The sequence below is a fragment of the Sinohyriopsis cumingii genome, chromosome 3, assembly GCF_028554795.1.
Source record: "Sinohyriopsis cumingii isolate HCF-2022 chromosome 3, ASM2855479v2, whole genome shotgun sequence".
NCBI lineage: Eukaryota > Metazoa > Mollusca > Bivalvia > Unionida > Unionidae > Sinohyriopsis > Sinohyriopsis cumingii.
Genome location: NC_142963.1, coordinates 99,184,160 through 99,198,568, shown reverse-complemented (window position 1 = coordinate 99,198,568; position 14,409 = coordinate 99,184,160). Strand labels below are relative to the sequence as shown.

The window sequence follows — 14,409 nt, the reverse complement described above, 5'->3', positions numbered from 1 at the left end:
CATATGTGGTACTATTATGCAATGATGACTTATGTGGGTGACACTCCCTTGAATCGCTAGAGAGCTAGTGGATTTAGAATGTTGATGCGAAGGAAAGCTTCTTCAAAAGATCTCCTCAGGCTCTGTCTACTATATCGCCGACTGAGTATGAGGTATTGGTGCAAAGGACTGAGTGAGATTCTATATTGTGAACTGAAACTCCTTTAAGAAACACCATCGAGTTTTTCACCATCTTTAATGGCGATGAAACTTGGATCTTAAAGGGACATGGAGCGGACAAAGGTTCTTGTGAGTTCTCCATTTTGTATAAAACAATAAAGAACAGGAGGGCAGTACATGATGTTTCCTCATGGGAACTAAGACAGTTGACATGTCTAGAGACCCAGAGTGAAAGAAATTAAATGAAGCAGACAAAATTGGTTTCTCGTCCAGTGATTCTAGGAGCGTAGGTATTATAAGGAACACCGAATATTCTTTGACAGGTCAGAAAATACATCCATACATAAATTAAATGCGGGTATGGGATAGTATCCGACTCCTCCTGGTCGGGAATCACGTCCAGTTGACCCACCCTCTCCCAACATGAAACATCGACACATATACTCCAGGAGGACGCATTTGATGTTGTTGTGAAACGAATAGTCATTCAATAAATGTAGGTTTGGAACTACTAAGTGCCTTTAATATACTAAACGGAACTGTCCAAAATTAACAGATTTCACGTCATAGACAAAATTTCAGAATTTTCATGTGGGCGGTGAAGATGTAGATGTAACGAAAAGTATTCTGGTCGTATATGGAGACAACCAGGTTGTTTTAATTAAAGACAATCCGGATTGCAGCTGTGATCCCCATCACTGTCTCATCCCGAACGAATGGATCATATCTTCTTCGCCCACTCTACTGAGTCTTTGAGTACACTTCATCCCACAGAGATACTAGCTGACACTGGTGGAACAGAATAGGGTCCATCAAAACGATGGACGGTCATGGTAATAAAATTGGTATTCCTTGATGTCGAAAGGACACGTGTATCATCGGGGTTGGCCAATCAAGAAGGTTTCATCCTGGTCATACTAACAGCTCTTTGCAAAAATGATAGGCAGAACTGGATCATAAACTGGCATTAATTCAGACTTATTATTTCACATTAGTCGGGACTAATGCATCTTTGTTATTTATGCATTTTTATCCTTTCCGAATTGGAGAGTGTCTGACAACTGGAGAAATATTGCATATAATATTATATTGAGCGAAATAGAACTTTATAATATTTTTGAGACATATGCTACCTCTTTTCTTTTTTTCTCAGGTGATTTAGTTCTTCCCAAATGCTTAGTTGAGTCCCTTTACAAAGTTTGGCACTTAGATTTATATATCAGTTTCCTAAATTTTACTTCGTTTTGTATGGTTTAGTTCAATCCAATAAAACAGAGGTATGTCAGTATTATGCCTTAAGAGAACTATAAAGAATAATCGAAATATGAAAGGTACCACATGACATTTTTATGTTGTATTTTAAATATGCTTTATCAAGGTATGATGTTTTCCAGAGTTATTCATCTTGCATAATTTTCTATTTAATGTAGTTTTAAATGAGTGAACAATAAAAGCCAAATTAAAAAGAAGTTATTGGTTTGTAAATTTCGATTCGCTGTCGCACAAAATACGACAATGTGTACGAGTCTATTGTAAATTGCATGTGTTCCTTATTATATAAAACAATTAATATTAGAAAGCATCCCTATTTCCTATAACATAATTAAAATGTTCTCACCGTACATTTAATGGTGTACACCGTGCATTTATATGTGGCTCTGGGCCATACAGCAGAAGCGAGGTCTGTTCCCTTCTATAACGTTGGCCCCGTGGACTTGCCCATTAGCTACAAGATCCATTCACAATGTTGCCACTACTTTAAATTTGGTTGCACCACATAGATGTTTTCAGGAGGGACGTGGACCCATCGTCTCGAAAAGTCTCTTGAGGCATTAAAATTGAAGGAACAAACACAAGTTATCGCAACATCTTATGATGCCTTTTCTCCAGGGTGTCGCCTTCTATACCTTGTAGCCTTGTGCAAGCAATCGCCGACATTAAGCGATCATCAACATATGCTTCTACGCGCAATACAAGGTCTGGTTTAACCAATGAAGATACGTGGCCAAGCTGAAATGTATACAGCATCCTGTCTTAAGCGGTTGAAACAAAGCAACAATGCAACTAAAATCAGTCCCAGTTTAAAACCACTTTCTTCCCTTCAGTTTACAAAGAGCAGAACGTATGTCATATATTAAGCCTTTTCCGAGGCTTGGTTGGCCTTCTCGGATGATTCATAAGCACTTCCTGCAATAACAATTACCAGTTACTCATCCAGAATCATCCACCTTACGTACGTAAGACTGAGATTGTAAACTATGGTATGTAAACCAGTGGAACTATATCAGGCCTTAAAGTGGTGATACTGGACTATTTTCTATGCAGACATAGTTCTACAGGCCAAGATGATATGATTTTTCTTCATTTTTTTCCCCCTTTAGTTAGAGTTAATCTTCTGAGTGTAGATGTCATGAAGCCAAAACCAGCTTTGATCAGAAAGATAGAAATGGTGGTCTAGACTCTCGCAGAGCAAATATTAAAACTTAATTTTTCATGCCAGTATGTATTCGTATTAGGAAATAAGATACTCGTACAGAAGGTGTCTCACTATGCCATGGTATATGCCTACCATTTGATCAGGTCATTGTTCCAAAAGCACCATTTTTACATCAAGATTTAGCATAAAGGTGCACGGAGATTGATACAGAAAGCTTTCCAAATGACAACAACAATGCTTGTAGTAGATCAATGATAGGTTCAAGAAGATATTATCGCCTCAAAAATGTAAATCGTTGATACAATATATATTCCTCCATTTAGTGATAGTGATTGTACTATTAGAAATGCGGATATTGACTAATACAAATATTCCTATATAGCCTCTGTGATGTGGAGCTGATGGTTTAATGAAACGGAGCTATTACGGACGAAAGAGACAACTACTATATGAGTAGGAGCATGCTTTTATTCAAATTCACAAAGACAATTCACGTATATGTCATACAAACGTTCTTGAAGAAATATCTTAAATTGCCCAACATGCTCCTGACTTTTGTCCTACTTTTATTATTAACACATATCCCTCCTTTATCCTTTCTGTTGTACAAACGATTGTAGCAAATAATGCTTATAATAACAGCGTACCGTCTACTATTAGGTCGATATAACTGAATAGCTGTTCCTTGGAATTTCGCACATCGACATGATACATTGTGGGTCGATGTATTTGCGTACGTATGAGTTTGTGAAGTACTTTGCATATGTAATTATGGTCGCTGGATAAATCTAGTTACAGTGTTTGAAAGCGATTTAGCACGCATATTTCTCCTAAATTTAGCTGCGATCATTACAAATAAAAAATTTCCACAGATTAATTGTGTTAGTGCAACGTCGCGGTCTGTTGAATCATATACGGTATTGGATCAATGTACCGACGTCCGACTTCAGAATGGCAAGGAGCAGAAATAATGGATTTTTGCTCCTTGTTCTCCAGATCACGCATTTTGTTTTAAAACTGTTGCTTTGCACGATTCGGTCGTTACTGTATGTACCCCCTTAGAATAACGATTTTGATAGAAACTGACACGAAGACTATCAATTATGGATAGAGGGAAATGTGATCCAAACCTGGTACACAATGGAAGACAAGATTCCTCAGCAGTCGATATTGTCAAAGCTGCTAATTGTCCTATTGTCGTCTCATAATGAAGAACTTATAAAAAGTTGTAATATAAACTGAATACATTTCGCAAAATATCTCAACAGCTATCGTGCAGTTCACAATATATTGCGAAAATTCGAGACTTGTTCCCAGACTTCTAACACCTGCATAATACCGGGAAGTTGATTGTTGGTAGTTCTAAATTTCACTCAAATAAGCCAAATAAAACAAAAACAATTTCCAAGCGACTGAAGAGTAAATATTGTTTGAATTCAGGGTATAAGTATATGATACGACTCAAAAGGTTTCTTTTAACAAACTTTGTCTTAGTCTCAACAATATGAGATACGAGGGGGTATAGTTTTGCATTGAAAACCAAATTACCTTTCAAGTTACCTAACAGTTTATCTCTCTTTATGCAAAGCATTAGTGTTTAAGTGACCCCTAACGTTTATGTCCATTTGCTGTGCTCATCTAATCCGATGTTGGAATAAACTACGGAGACTTCTGTCTTAGCAATCTGCTTGTTGTGACCATGAGCGTAAGTTTACGAAACAAAACCCCTTTGAATAATTCCCGGATGTTCCACTGAAAGATGAAGAATCAAATTTGAACTCCGACAACGAATTACATAGCGGTATCTATCATAGTACTAGATCTTAATATGTTTCTAAACCTAATAGTCGTATAGAATACATATGTAATTCATACGAAACTGCAAATGTAAGGGACACAATAAAGTAGCAGACCTTGTCAGCATTTGTTTAATATAATGGCCATAAAGACATAGTTGGCACCGTATCGTCTATTTCACTGGAATAATACTTTGTAAACAAATGACTAAATCAATTTACAGACACGTGGTTCCATATCTTAAATGATTATTGCAGGCTACCCGTATACATGTACCGTTTTTAGTGCATTGGTTTAATCGGTTAAGTATCGTTTATTTTGTTGCATTTGGCTACAAATATCGGATTAACACAGCTTTGAGCAAATATTATGTTCCAAGAAAAAAGTAGCATGGGTATTTTAAGATGAAAGAAGCAAGCCACTAGCCTAGATGTCTTAAGGGAACATGAAAGTACAAGACAAAGAAGCCTTTTTGTAGTCTGTGGGTCTTTTCGGGACGTTGTAATTTGACAGTGCAGACAACACTTGATTTGTGCATTTTCGCTTAGCATTGTGTAATATCTTAGCTAGATAATTCATCTGTTTGTACTGTTCGTATTGATTTAACAGGTGACAACCCTGCTCTGTATATACAATTTACATCTTTGTAATCATTTATTATAGTTTGTATAAAATGATGTGCTACATCTAACCTCACCATAGGTTTCTCGCAAATGATGCTGTTGAGATGGTCAGAGCTGTGGTGGTGGGTGCGCAATCATCATACAACAGGAACAGTACCGAAATCAACACAATCAATATTTACAATATCCTTTATTCCCATAGTCTAGATCTGTGTAGTTTTGGGTTTTCTCATGGAACAACTAATATTCTGCTTGCATAAATATTCAGATGCAACGTCATGGAATATCATAATCAGTTACACATAATTGCTACAGAAAATCTTAAAAACATTCACCAAGGGATGTGGTGAGCAATTCAAATTTTAGTAACTATGATAGCCAACCATGAGTAAATCAAGAAAGATTATTTAAATAATATGTCTGGAACCGCATTAAGGCAGGGACTACCAACATACTTTGTTTGAATGAAGGAACGTCAACTACAGACCTCAGAAAGCGTAGGAAGCAAATTAGAACATGAGAATGGATATTGGAGACATGACGGCTAAGATGAAACTATTTGTGCTCAATACAGAATTATGTTGATCATTATTAACTGTACGTGTTTTAACTTTGTATGGGCCTTGTCATCTTATCTTTCCAAGAGTAATTGATCTACTTGGATCCACAGAGACGATACAAAATTGGACTGATATTCTGTGGTTAGCGAAGATGGCACTATATCTTCAGGTGCATTGTGAAGAGATTAATAAATGAAAAATGCGTGCGTTCTAAACTTAATTATTGTATTGATGAAACCAGTTGCTTTACTGGGAATAAATTTAGGATTATTAGGATAAAATGGTTATGGCTGGGTATTTATCGAAGTGTAATTTGAACCTCATCATTCACAAACAGAACAAATTTACGTTTTGAATGATCAGGTACACTCCTTTTAAGAAATTTGAAAGTGAAGAGAAAGAAACAAGAGAGAGTTGATTTCAGAATAAGAAAAAAGCCTACTCCAGAAAATACATTTAAAGCAAATCATACTTAAGAATTTGTAAATGTGATGTGGCTTTTCTTTACGACAATATACCTATCGTATGTATATAAATGTCTTGACATGGTTTCTAGACATAAGATGTAGACACAAACATATATGGTATTTTCTGCTACAAATTCCTCAAGAATGCTACTTAAGAAGAACACAATGTAGAGAACTGACCGATCAGATGCCAGCTTTCCGATATGATTTAATAATGAAAGTTATTCTTTACAGATATAGCCCAAGTTGTGCCCAAACATGTACATTATCCAACTAGGAATAACATAAAATTCTGAAACAATACAACATAACCAACATTCAATTTGTCCATTCCACCAAAATGAGAGGAAGTCAATTAATGTTTAGGTCTATAAAATCTTACCAGAGTGTTAATTATTTAATAGAACCAAAGGTAGAAGCGTTGACAGGTGTTTCGAAAACAATTCTCTTCAAGAAAACAGGTTTTAAAATTGTTTATTCCAATCACATATTAAAACAACAAAAGAAAAACTGAAAGCAAAAGGCTATTTACATTATATTTATCCGCAAGACATTTTACGTTGTAACACGGGTCTTAAAATATACTGCCAGTATATGTGAAAATTCATAACATTTTAAGTCAATATGTTTCTCACTTATTTTACTAAAATTATTTTTATCATTTTTATCATTTTTAAAACGTTCATTTGTACTAATTTATACTTCAAAATACACTAAAAAGCGTCAAAACTACCACCAAATGGAGTTTTGAAGAATTTGTAAATCTTTAAAGAGTTTAAAAATCTCGCCTGATATCACGGATACCAATGAGGTCTAGGTGGATCATATCTCCTGACTTTAAATAGTTCATGACTTTGAAAGGATTTCCTTTGTCTTTGTTAAGATATTCGTTTCATATTTAATTTCAATTTCACTTTAAAAAGTAAATACGATGTCTAACTTTAAAATGATGGATATAAAGTTGGATACAGTTGGCCCATCACCAGTTTCGCCTTACCCGCTCCTTACTTGCATCCCTGTGAATAACACGATAAAATCTTTATGTGGGGATTCAATTAATCTATTCTGTCACAAAACTCTGTATCCTTGATTTTAGTTTCTGCGTATCCACCAAACAGTCGGTGATATATTCGATTTCGTAATAATTGGTACGAGACGGTATGAGATGTTAATGTTTGGAGAGAGATGATGGAACAACCTGCGTAGCAAAATAGTACTTTAAGGCATTTCAAGGAGGGTAATTGTACCATTATTAAACTATTTCGGTGTTACCTATTTTTCACACTTGTGCATATTCAGATGATTGTTGCACTTTTAATATTTTGATCTTCACTTTACTTACATGATGAAGTTTAATATGTGATTCATCTCATGGGCAGGAGGTCAACAATATCAAAAGTAAGTTATTGTAGAATAATTTTTATACATTGGTTCATCCAGTTATTTTTCTTTAAACGTGTTCTTATAGTTTCGGCTACTAAAATTTATAACCGATGGCAAAATAATTTGTCTTTTTCCTCCACGAATAAATATCTTCTTTTTTATAATTTCCTTTATTCGATTGTTTAGTCACTTAATTTATTTAATTGTAGTTTTAAGTTTCTCAAATGTGTAATTTATAACATTTAATCACACTGGCTAGAAGTTGTATATATTAAATAATTCTCAATGACATTTAAATATTTTACGTTGGCAGCACCAGCTTTCGTTTAGAAGGACCAGTACCGTAAAAGGTTTGTTTGTGATGTCCAAGTTAGTGTTATATTTATGAGATTCATTTCTAAATTTCAGTCGTAACTATCTGGAGCTCCTCCTCCTACCGAGCTCCTCATTACAGTTCACTTACTTAAAAATGCAACACTTATAATTTAATTTAAAACTAAGACAATATGTATAAGAAGTACATGTGGAACATGGAGTATATTTTCATTTTCTGTACCTCATAGGAAACATATTGCAACCACAACTATACGAGCTCGGGTATTGATCGTAATTTCATTAATGATGCTGCTGAAGAAGATTTGAGTAACAGAGTTTAACACATAGATAGAGTTTGATGGATAAAGCCCTTACTTTCAGTTCAAGATTTCACCCAGAAGGGACAGAAGTTTTCAGCGACAATAAAGGTAAGAAACAAAGTTTTTTTTACCGATTGTCAAAACAATTTAGCAGAGTTTGGAAAGCATCCAAAGCTGGGTCCTGTGCCATGTATTTGTCATTTTTTTAACTTATCAATAGCTTTTTTCATACCGGGGTTGAAATAAAACTGTTCGCTATTTTGTGGACTTTGTTACTGTAATGTACCCTTGAAACGATCACTCTCGATCCTGCTGTTTCTGCTTATAGTGCCAAACCCATATAGTTCACGGGAACCTGAAGCCAACAATTAAACTTAAATTACCATGAAATGTATCTCTCTGCAATACAAGGTAAATAGTCGAGACAATCAGTTTTTTAAATACCTTTAAACATTTCTACAGAACCAGTTTCTGGAGGAATTTGGTCAATGAAGATGATATACAGTTATCGTAGATTCAGTTTCATATAGACTTCAAAGCCCTACAAAACACGGAGATAATAATTGACATTAGATAAATTACACAATAGTTTAATGATCACGTCATTTCCAGCTGAGTTGTAAATATTGATTCCACAATGGACATCATTAGTGCATCTTCCTGATTGCTTTTCTTCTTAGTAGTTACGCCTTGTTGGCTTTTCTGGAATGATGTGGTCTATAAAATGTGGCCTCAAAATGAAGTCGATTTAAAATGGAAAAGACATGTCCATTGTCACTCCTCCAGGATATACGGTATTTCCTCACTATGAAGCGCCTTAGTATAAGAAGTCCCCAAAATAACGTCAGTGAGTTAATGGAAGAAGTTTAAGTGTTCTTAGTAAGAAGCACAAACTACCTCAATATAAGACAAGCCCGCTTATAAGATGGCCCGCTTCTATGGCCCCAATAACTTTGCAACAGAGTATTGTACTAAGAAATAATTTCTAGCGTTCTAATAATGCATAGCCCTTTGTTAGAATAATGAGAATAATTCCCGTTAATAAATGCATATAGACAGCCCTAAATAAAACTTCATGAGTGTTTCAATCCTTTATTGTAACCCACTTTTGGAATTTATTTGTAACAATATATATTCTATCTTGCATGTACCTCCTTTGGAAACGCATGCCTAGACATGGCGGTGTATGGTACTAAAGGTGTCAATTCTTTAGATTACAATCCAAACCAGGTACAGGACAGAGTTAGCACATAGGACAGAAATGTGTGACCTAACGAATACATACGAGTTTGTTCGCAGTTTCTCAGTCTACTATTATTTCATGCAAAAGCATAAAAAATATTGCCTTGGCCCCAAGAAAGAAATTTTCGGCGGAAACGCTCATGCATCTGCTACATGGCGACCACATACGTTTGGGCAGTCTTATAGAAATTGCCGGTTCAATGAGGTGGCGGCAAGGAATATTTACTTCCTCTGCCGGGATTGACATGCGCTTGTACTCGGGATTAGAAAATATTCTAGATATGACGAATGATAACCGAACATCTGTATTTGTTTCGCTATATTCCGAATAGAAACAATGTATGTATATATATATATATATATATATATATATATATATATATATATATATATATATATATATATATATATATACTTGTTGTTCGTGACATTTAAATTTTAAACATCTCAATCTAAAATATATTAAGAGATTTTTTGTCATCTTAAAAGACAACAAATAATCAGTTAATAAAAAAAGAATACCTTTCGACCTCATTAATATTTATGAATTTATACAATGGTTTATGAGTTTGTATTACATCACAATCTTGTTCTTTTCAAACCAGTGTTTGAGTGATATTAATTGAGAGTATGTATGTATGTAGGTAGGTAGGTAGGTAGGTTGGTAGGTAGGTAGGTAGGTAGGTAGGTAAGGTGGATATTGTGGGTAGGTAGTAGCCTTATCTAGCACGTCTGCGCAGTATTGGTTATTAGGTACCAGCTAGAGGTAAACGGTCGAACAATGTAATGAAATAGTGGAAATAAAAATACAACAATAATAAAAAGAAAAGTAGAACCATTTAATTTATTTTTTAAACTCTAAAGTTCTTCCCATTCTGACACAAAGATTCGATACATCTATAACATCGTAAAACTGTGTGCAATGCTTGCGTATTATATATAAATAGCTATAATAATCAATTCCCTTTCTCGTTTGTTTTAGTAACACATTTTAAATGTCAATTTTTCATGCTTTAGTATGTGATGACTACAGCTTTAAAGCGGGAGTGCTGTAAAGAGATATTTTTAATTCTTACATTCAGTATATTGAAATAGAGTTTATGACAAGCATTAGGACTGATATTAAAACATTATAATTGCTACGAGGCTCTTACAAAGAGTAGAACATAGCGATCAAGGTTTTCAGTTCGGACAGGTAGCGTAGCATATAAAAGAAAATTTACAACCCGTTTAGCTTGCATAACAAATGAAACCTAATTTTACCAAATGAGGTAATGAATTGTAGAAGTATATATCGTGTAAAAAGGTAGTTCCACAGGGTATTAGGTAGAAACATTGTTTTTGCAGCACGTGTCAATATTTTCAACTCGGGTACTCTTAAACACTTAACACTAGAAAGTATTTAATAGTCTAGACATTACCTAATTTTCTTTTTCTATGTCTTGCGGCAATTTCAATTCAAAACATGTAAGCGAATGGTTTTCGTTAAAGAATCAACCATGCTTTTCTGTTGTAAATCATATAAAGTGTGCTTTGATCTCATTGGTTCACTTTCTGCATCGTGTCCTATTTAAGTAGCATTCTTCAGCTAGAAAAATTATTCCCTGTCTGAGTGCTGGAAGTAGAAGAGACGAAGAAACCATCAGATTCGTAGTAGCTTATCTTGATATTTAGGTGAGTAAAAATACTTTGACTATAATTTCAGATATCACAGTTCCTTTCATTATTTTGAAATACTTATTTTTAATTGTATTTCTTTAATTAAATTCTATCATTTTATTTTCAATTTTTGTTTTCCTGAATGTTGCCTAAAAATCTCAGGCAGCACTGAGTTCTTTAAGAACTTGGTACAGGGTTTATTTTTGTTCTAGGAACGTGATTCTCTCTGTGCAGTGTTATCAAAGATCTTTGAAACCGCTAGATCACAATGTTCGTACAAGTATTACAAGCAAAGAGGAGATAATTTGTGATTTAAAATTTCTCATACGGAGGGGTTATTTTTATTTTTACTTATTGTATATAGTGATAATACCCAGAAAAAACCATTTAGCGGCGAAAATGTAGCATATAAAAAACAAATAAAACTTACACCAGATGTTCATGTTGTTGATGTGCTATGCAGATTGGTAAGTTGATGTCCTTTCAGCATACAAGTCTGGTCTTGATATATTTGAAGTAAGTATATAATTAGAAATGTCAATATGATACAATGCAGACCATGTATATTCTTCAGTCCTATATCACGATACAACCCAAAACATTTGGATGATAGAGTTATTGATTACTCAGGCAACATCTATAAAGTTTGATTCTTTCGTTCTTTTTCTTTGATGCACAGACAATCATATTACAATAAACATGATCTCTATTTTCTTTCACGCTGCAGCTGATCTCTATCTTATTCCGATGTTTTTTATAACGCGATTCCTTCGTTAAAAATTCCATCTTAGTCACTATATTTCGTAGTTTAATGTTTCTGTGCAGACGATATTGAAAAAGGTATGATTTTTGGATTCATTTCCTAGGAGTACTAAGAAGTGTACTAAGTCAGATGTTTAAAAACATTACGTTGACATTGTGATTCTTATGAGAAACATCTATATTCTGAGTTAACACGGGAATATATTCGATATGTAATTGATTTAGAGTCGAAGCATTGAGAACTTAATCTGGTTACATAAGGATCATTAGCATCTGAGGGAATAGAGATTAAAAGCAACCATTTAAAAATTCACCACTTGTACATTTCCTCTACTAATACTACTACTAATACTACTTCTATTAGTACTACTAATACTATTACAGGTGATCAATATGATGCGTTTGATCGTTTTTGCCATTGCCGTCCACCTGGTCAGCGTACAGGGATCCATGATAATTCAACAAGACATCGACTATGAGCATTTGCTTGACTATGGTACGATCCTTACATATACGGTTTACTTAGATGAATGTATGTATGTATGTATGTATGTATGTATCTATGTATCTATGTATGTATGTATGTGTGTTTGTGTGTGTATGTGTGTGGGTGGGGGGGGTGTATGTATGTATGTATGTATGTATGTATGCATGCATATATGTATGTATGCGTCAAGATGGTTTTATATCGCCTTGTGCATATGTATTAATGATCTTGAACCGCTTTTACTGTGAAGAAGGATACATGAATCTGCATCATTACCGCACTATACACATCGTTTGACAAGTATTATTATTATTATTATTATTATTATTACTGTAATAAGGAAATACAATAAGTTTCATATTATATATTGTTAACATATCAATAAATACAACAGACTGCGTTTTCCTCTCGAATTTTCACTTATCAGTACTTGAAACGTTTTCGTTGAACAAAGATCGCGATTATATCACTGTTGATGGCAGTGACGCAATTATAGCCGGAGGAAACCTAGCGGAGCTTCAGGATATGGGAACGCTAGAGGATGCCCGTCTAGAGAAGAGATATCACCCTTTCAAGTGCGATGGCTCAACCTGCCATTTATGCGCTTTTAAATGTAAGTGTCCGATTTTTTCTTTCTTAGAGACGAAACATAGGCATTGGCTGAGATTATCTTTTTATCATATAGTTTTGTGCATTGGTCTCTTACAAATGCGAATTTTCCTTGGATTATATATAATCGTTTGAAGTAAAACACGACGAAAGCAGGATTACCCAATTTTGGAAATAGTTCAGTGAATGGACAAAGTATCTATGAATACAATTATGTAATGTATTTAAAATCAGAGCAAGTAGATTGTTCATGTTTTAATACGTTGTATACATTAGTTGAAGAAATATAGAAAAGAATAGATTAACCTTGTAAACATATTATGGCTTGCAATACATCTGCACCTGCACGCAAGTGATTTATCAAAGTTTCCGATTTATAATACATTTCTGGCAACGTTTGCATAGGATTGCAATTACACCGGGAAACAATATTTTACCACAAAACTATCTCTAATATTATTTTGTATTATACTTACTCACGAAGAAAAGTAAATGTATCTTTACCGAGCAATTGATGATAGGACAACACTCATGCAACCTAATTTCACAGTCAAAGATCTGTATTCATCTAAGTTAAAAATGTATATTGAATGTTCTCTCTGCAGTATGCCTGAAAATAACTCATACACCAGATAACCAGTTGCATGTGCACGCTAGCTTCCGTGACAACATTATCTATGAGAAGACAATTAATGGTAAGCAAACATTTTCACTTGCAATAAGTTAGGTCTATGATCATCTTTGAGTGGATTTGCATTCCATATAATTATTTACGGTTTTCTTATTGTTGGGCTCAATTATGTGACATTAGCATAGTCAGTAGCTCAATCTGACTGAAGGAGTGGTCGCTTCGTATTATTTTGTGATACTTTCCAGGTTGCGTTTTGGGTGGAAACAAAAAAGGGTTAGATAAACGATAACACTAGTCAAGAAAAGCAGATACCAGATATATTCTCCCCTGCAGAATCCAAGCTTTACCTGCTTAAATGCACACCAAACCTATTCAGCTCATGCCAATTTCAGTACAGCTTCCTATTTGTATTATATTCTTTTCTTTCTAGCACTAGACTGGTCGCGATGCAAGGATGTGAAGGTATTTAAGTTCAAGCCCACAGTCTGCATAAAGTTATCCAACGTGGCAATCGAAGAGAGTAAAATCTGTACAACTGTGACCGTTAGCGTCTCTAGTGCCAAGAAATCATTTAACCATATGTGTGTGTAAAGAGGAAGTAAGGGCAATTGCTCCAATCTAGCTAATATTTCTATTATTGCTGAATAATATTAATGTTAAGAAGAGTATATGAATTATGACTGTTCAAGGAGCGAACCTATCCTAAATAAAACTTGTATTTCCTCATATTATTTCGTCCATTTTTATATATTCTATTTAGGTTTGTCTCCAGGTTTTCTCCAATCTATCAATACAAATTTGATAGTCCGGCTAGGAAACTTGAGGTATACTTTGTCATTAATTTCTCCGCTTGCAGATGTACAATATAAGAATCTTTTATACACAGTGCACGTGCCAGGCACCAAGGTGTAATAATGTCATAATTGTTTTGCTAGTCACGCTGATATCATTGGGAGTC

At 34.5% G+C, this 14,409-nt stretch overlaps 1 protein-coding gene across 1 annotated transcript; it reads left to right on the top strand.

Moving 5' to 3' along the window:
- Positions 1 to 10,896: 10,896 nt before the first annotated feature.
- LOC149803376 (uncharacterized) lies at positions 10,897 to 14,179 on the top strand. Its single transcript, XM_089951389.1, has 5 exons — positions 10,897 to 10,977; positions 12,109 to 12,220; positions 12,666 to 12,824; positions 13,426 to 13,515; positions 13,882 to 14,179. The coding sequence occupies exons 2-5, from the start codon at positions 12,118 to 12,120 to the stop codon at positions 14,040 to 14,042; spliced, it is 513 nt and encodes a 170-aa protein (XP_089807515.1). The 5' UTR covers positions 10,897 to 10,977; positions 12,109 to 12,117; the 3' UTR covers positions 14,043 to 14,179.
- Positions 14,180 to 14,409: the final 230 nt, after the last annotated feature.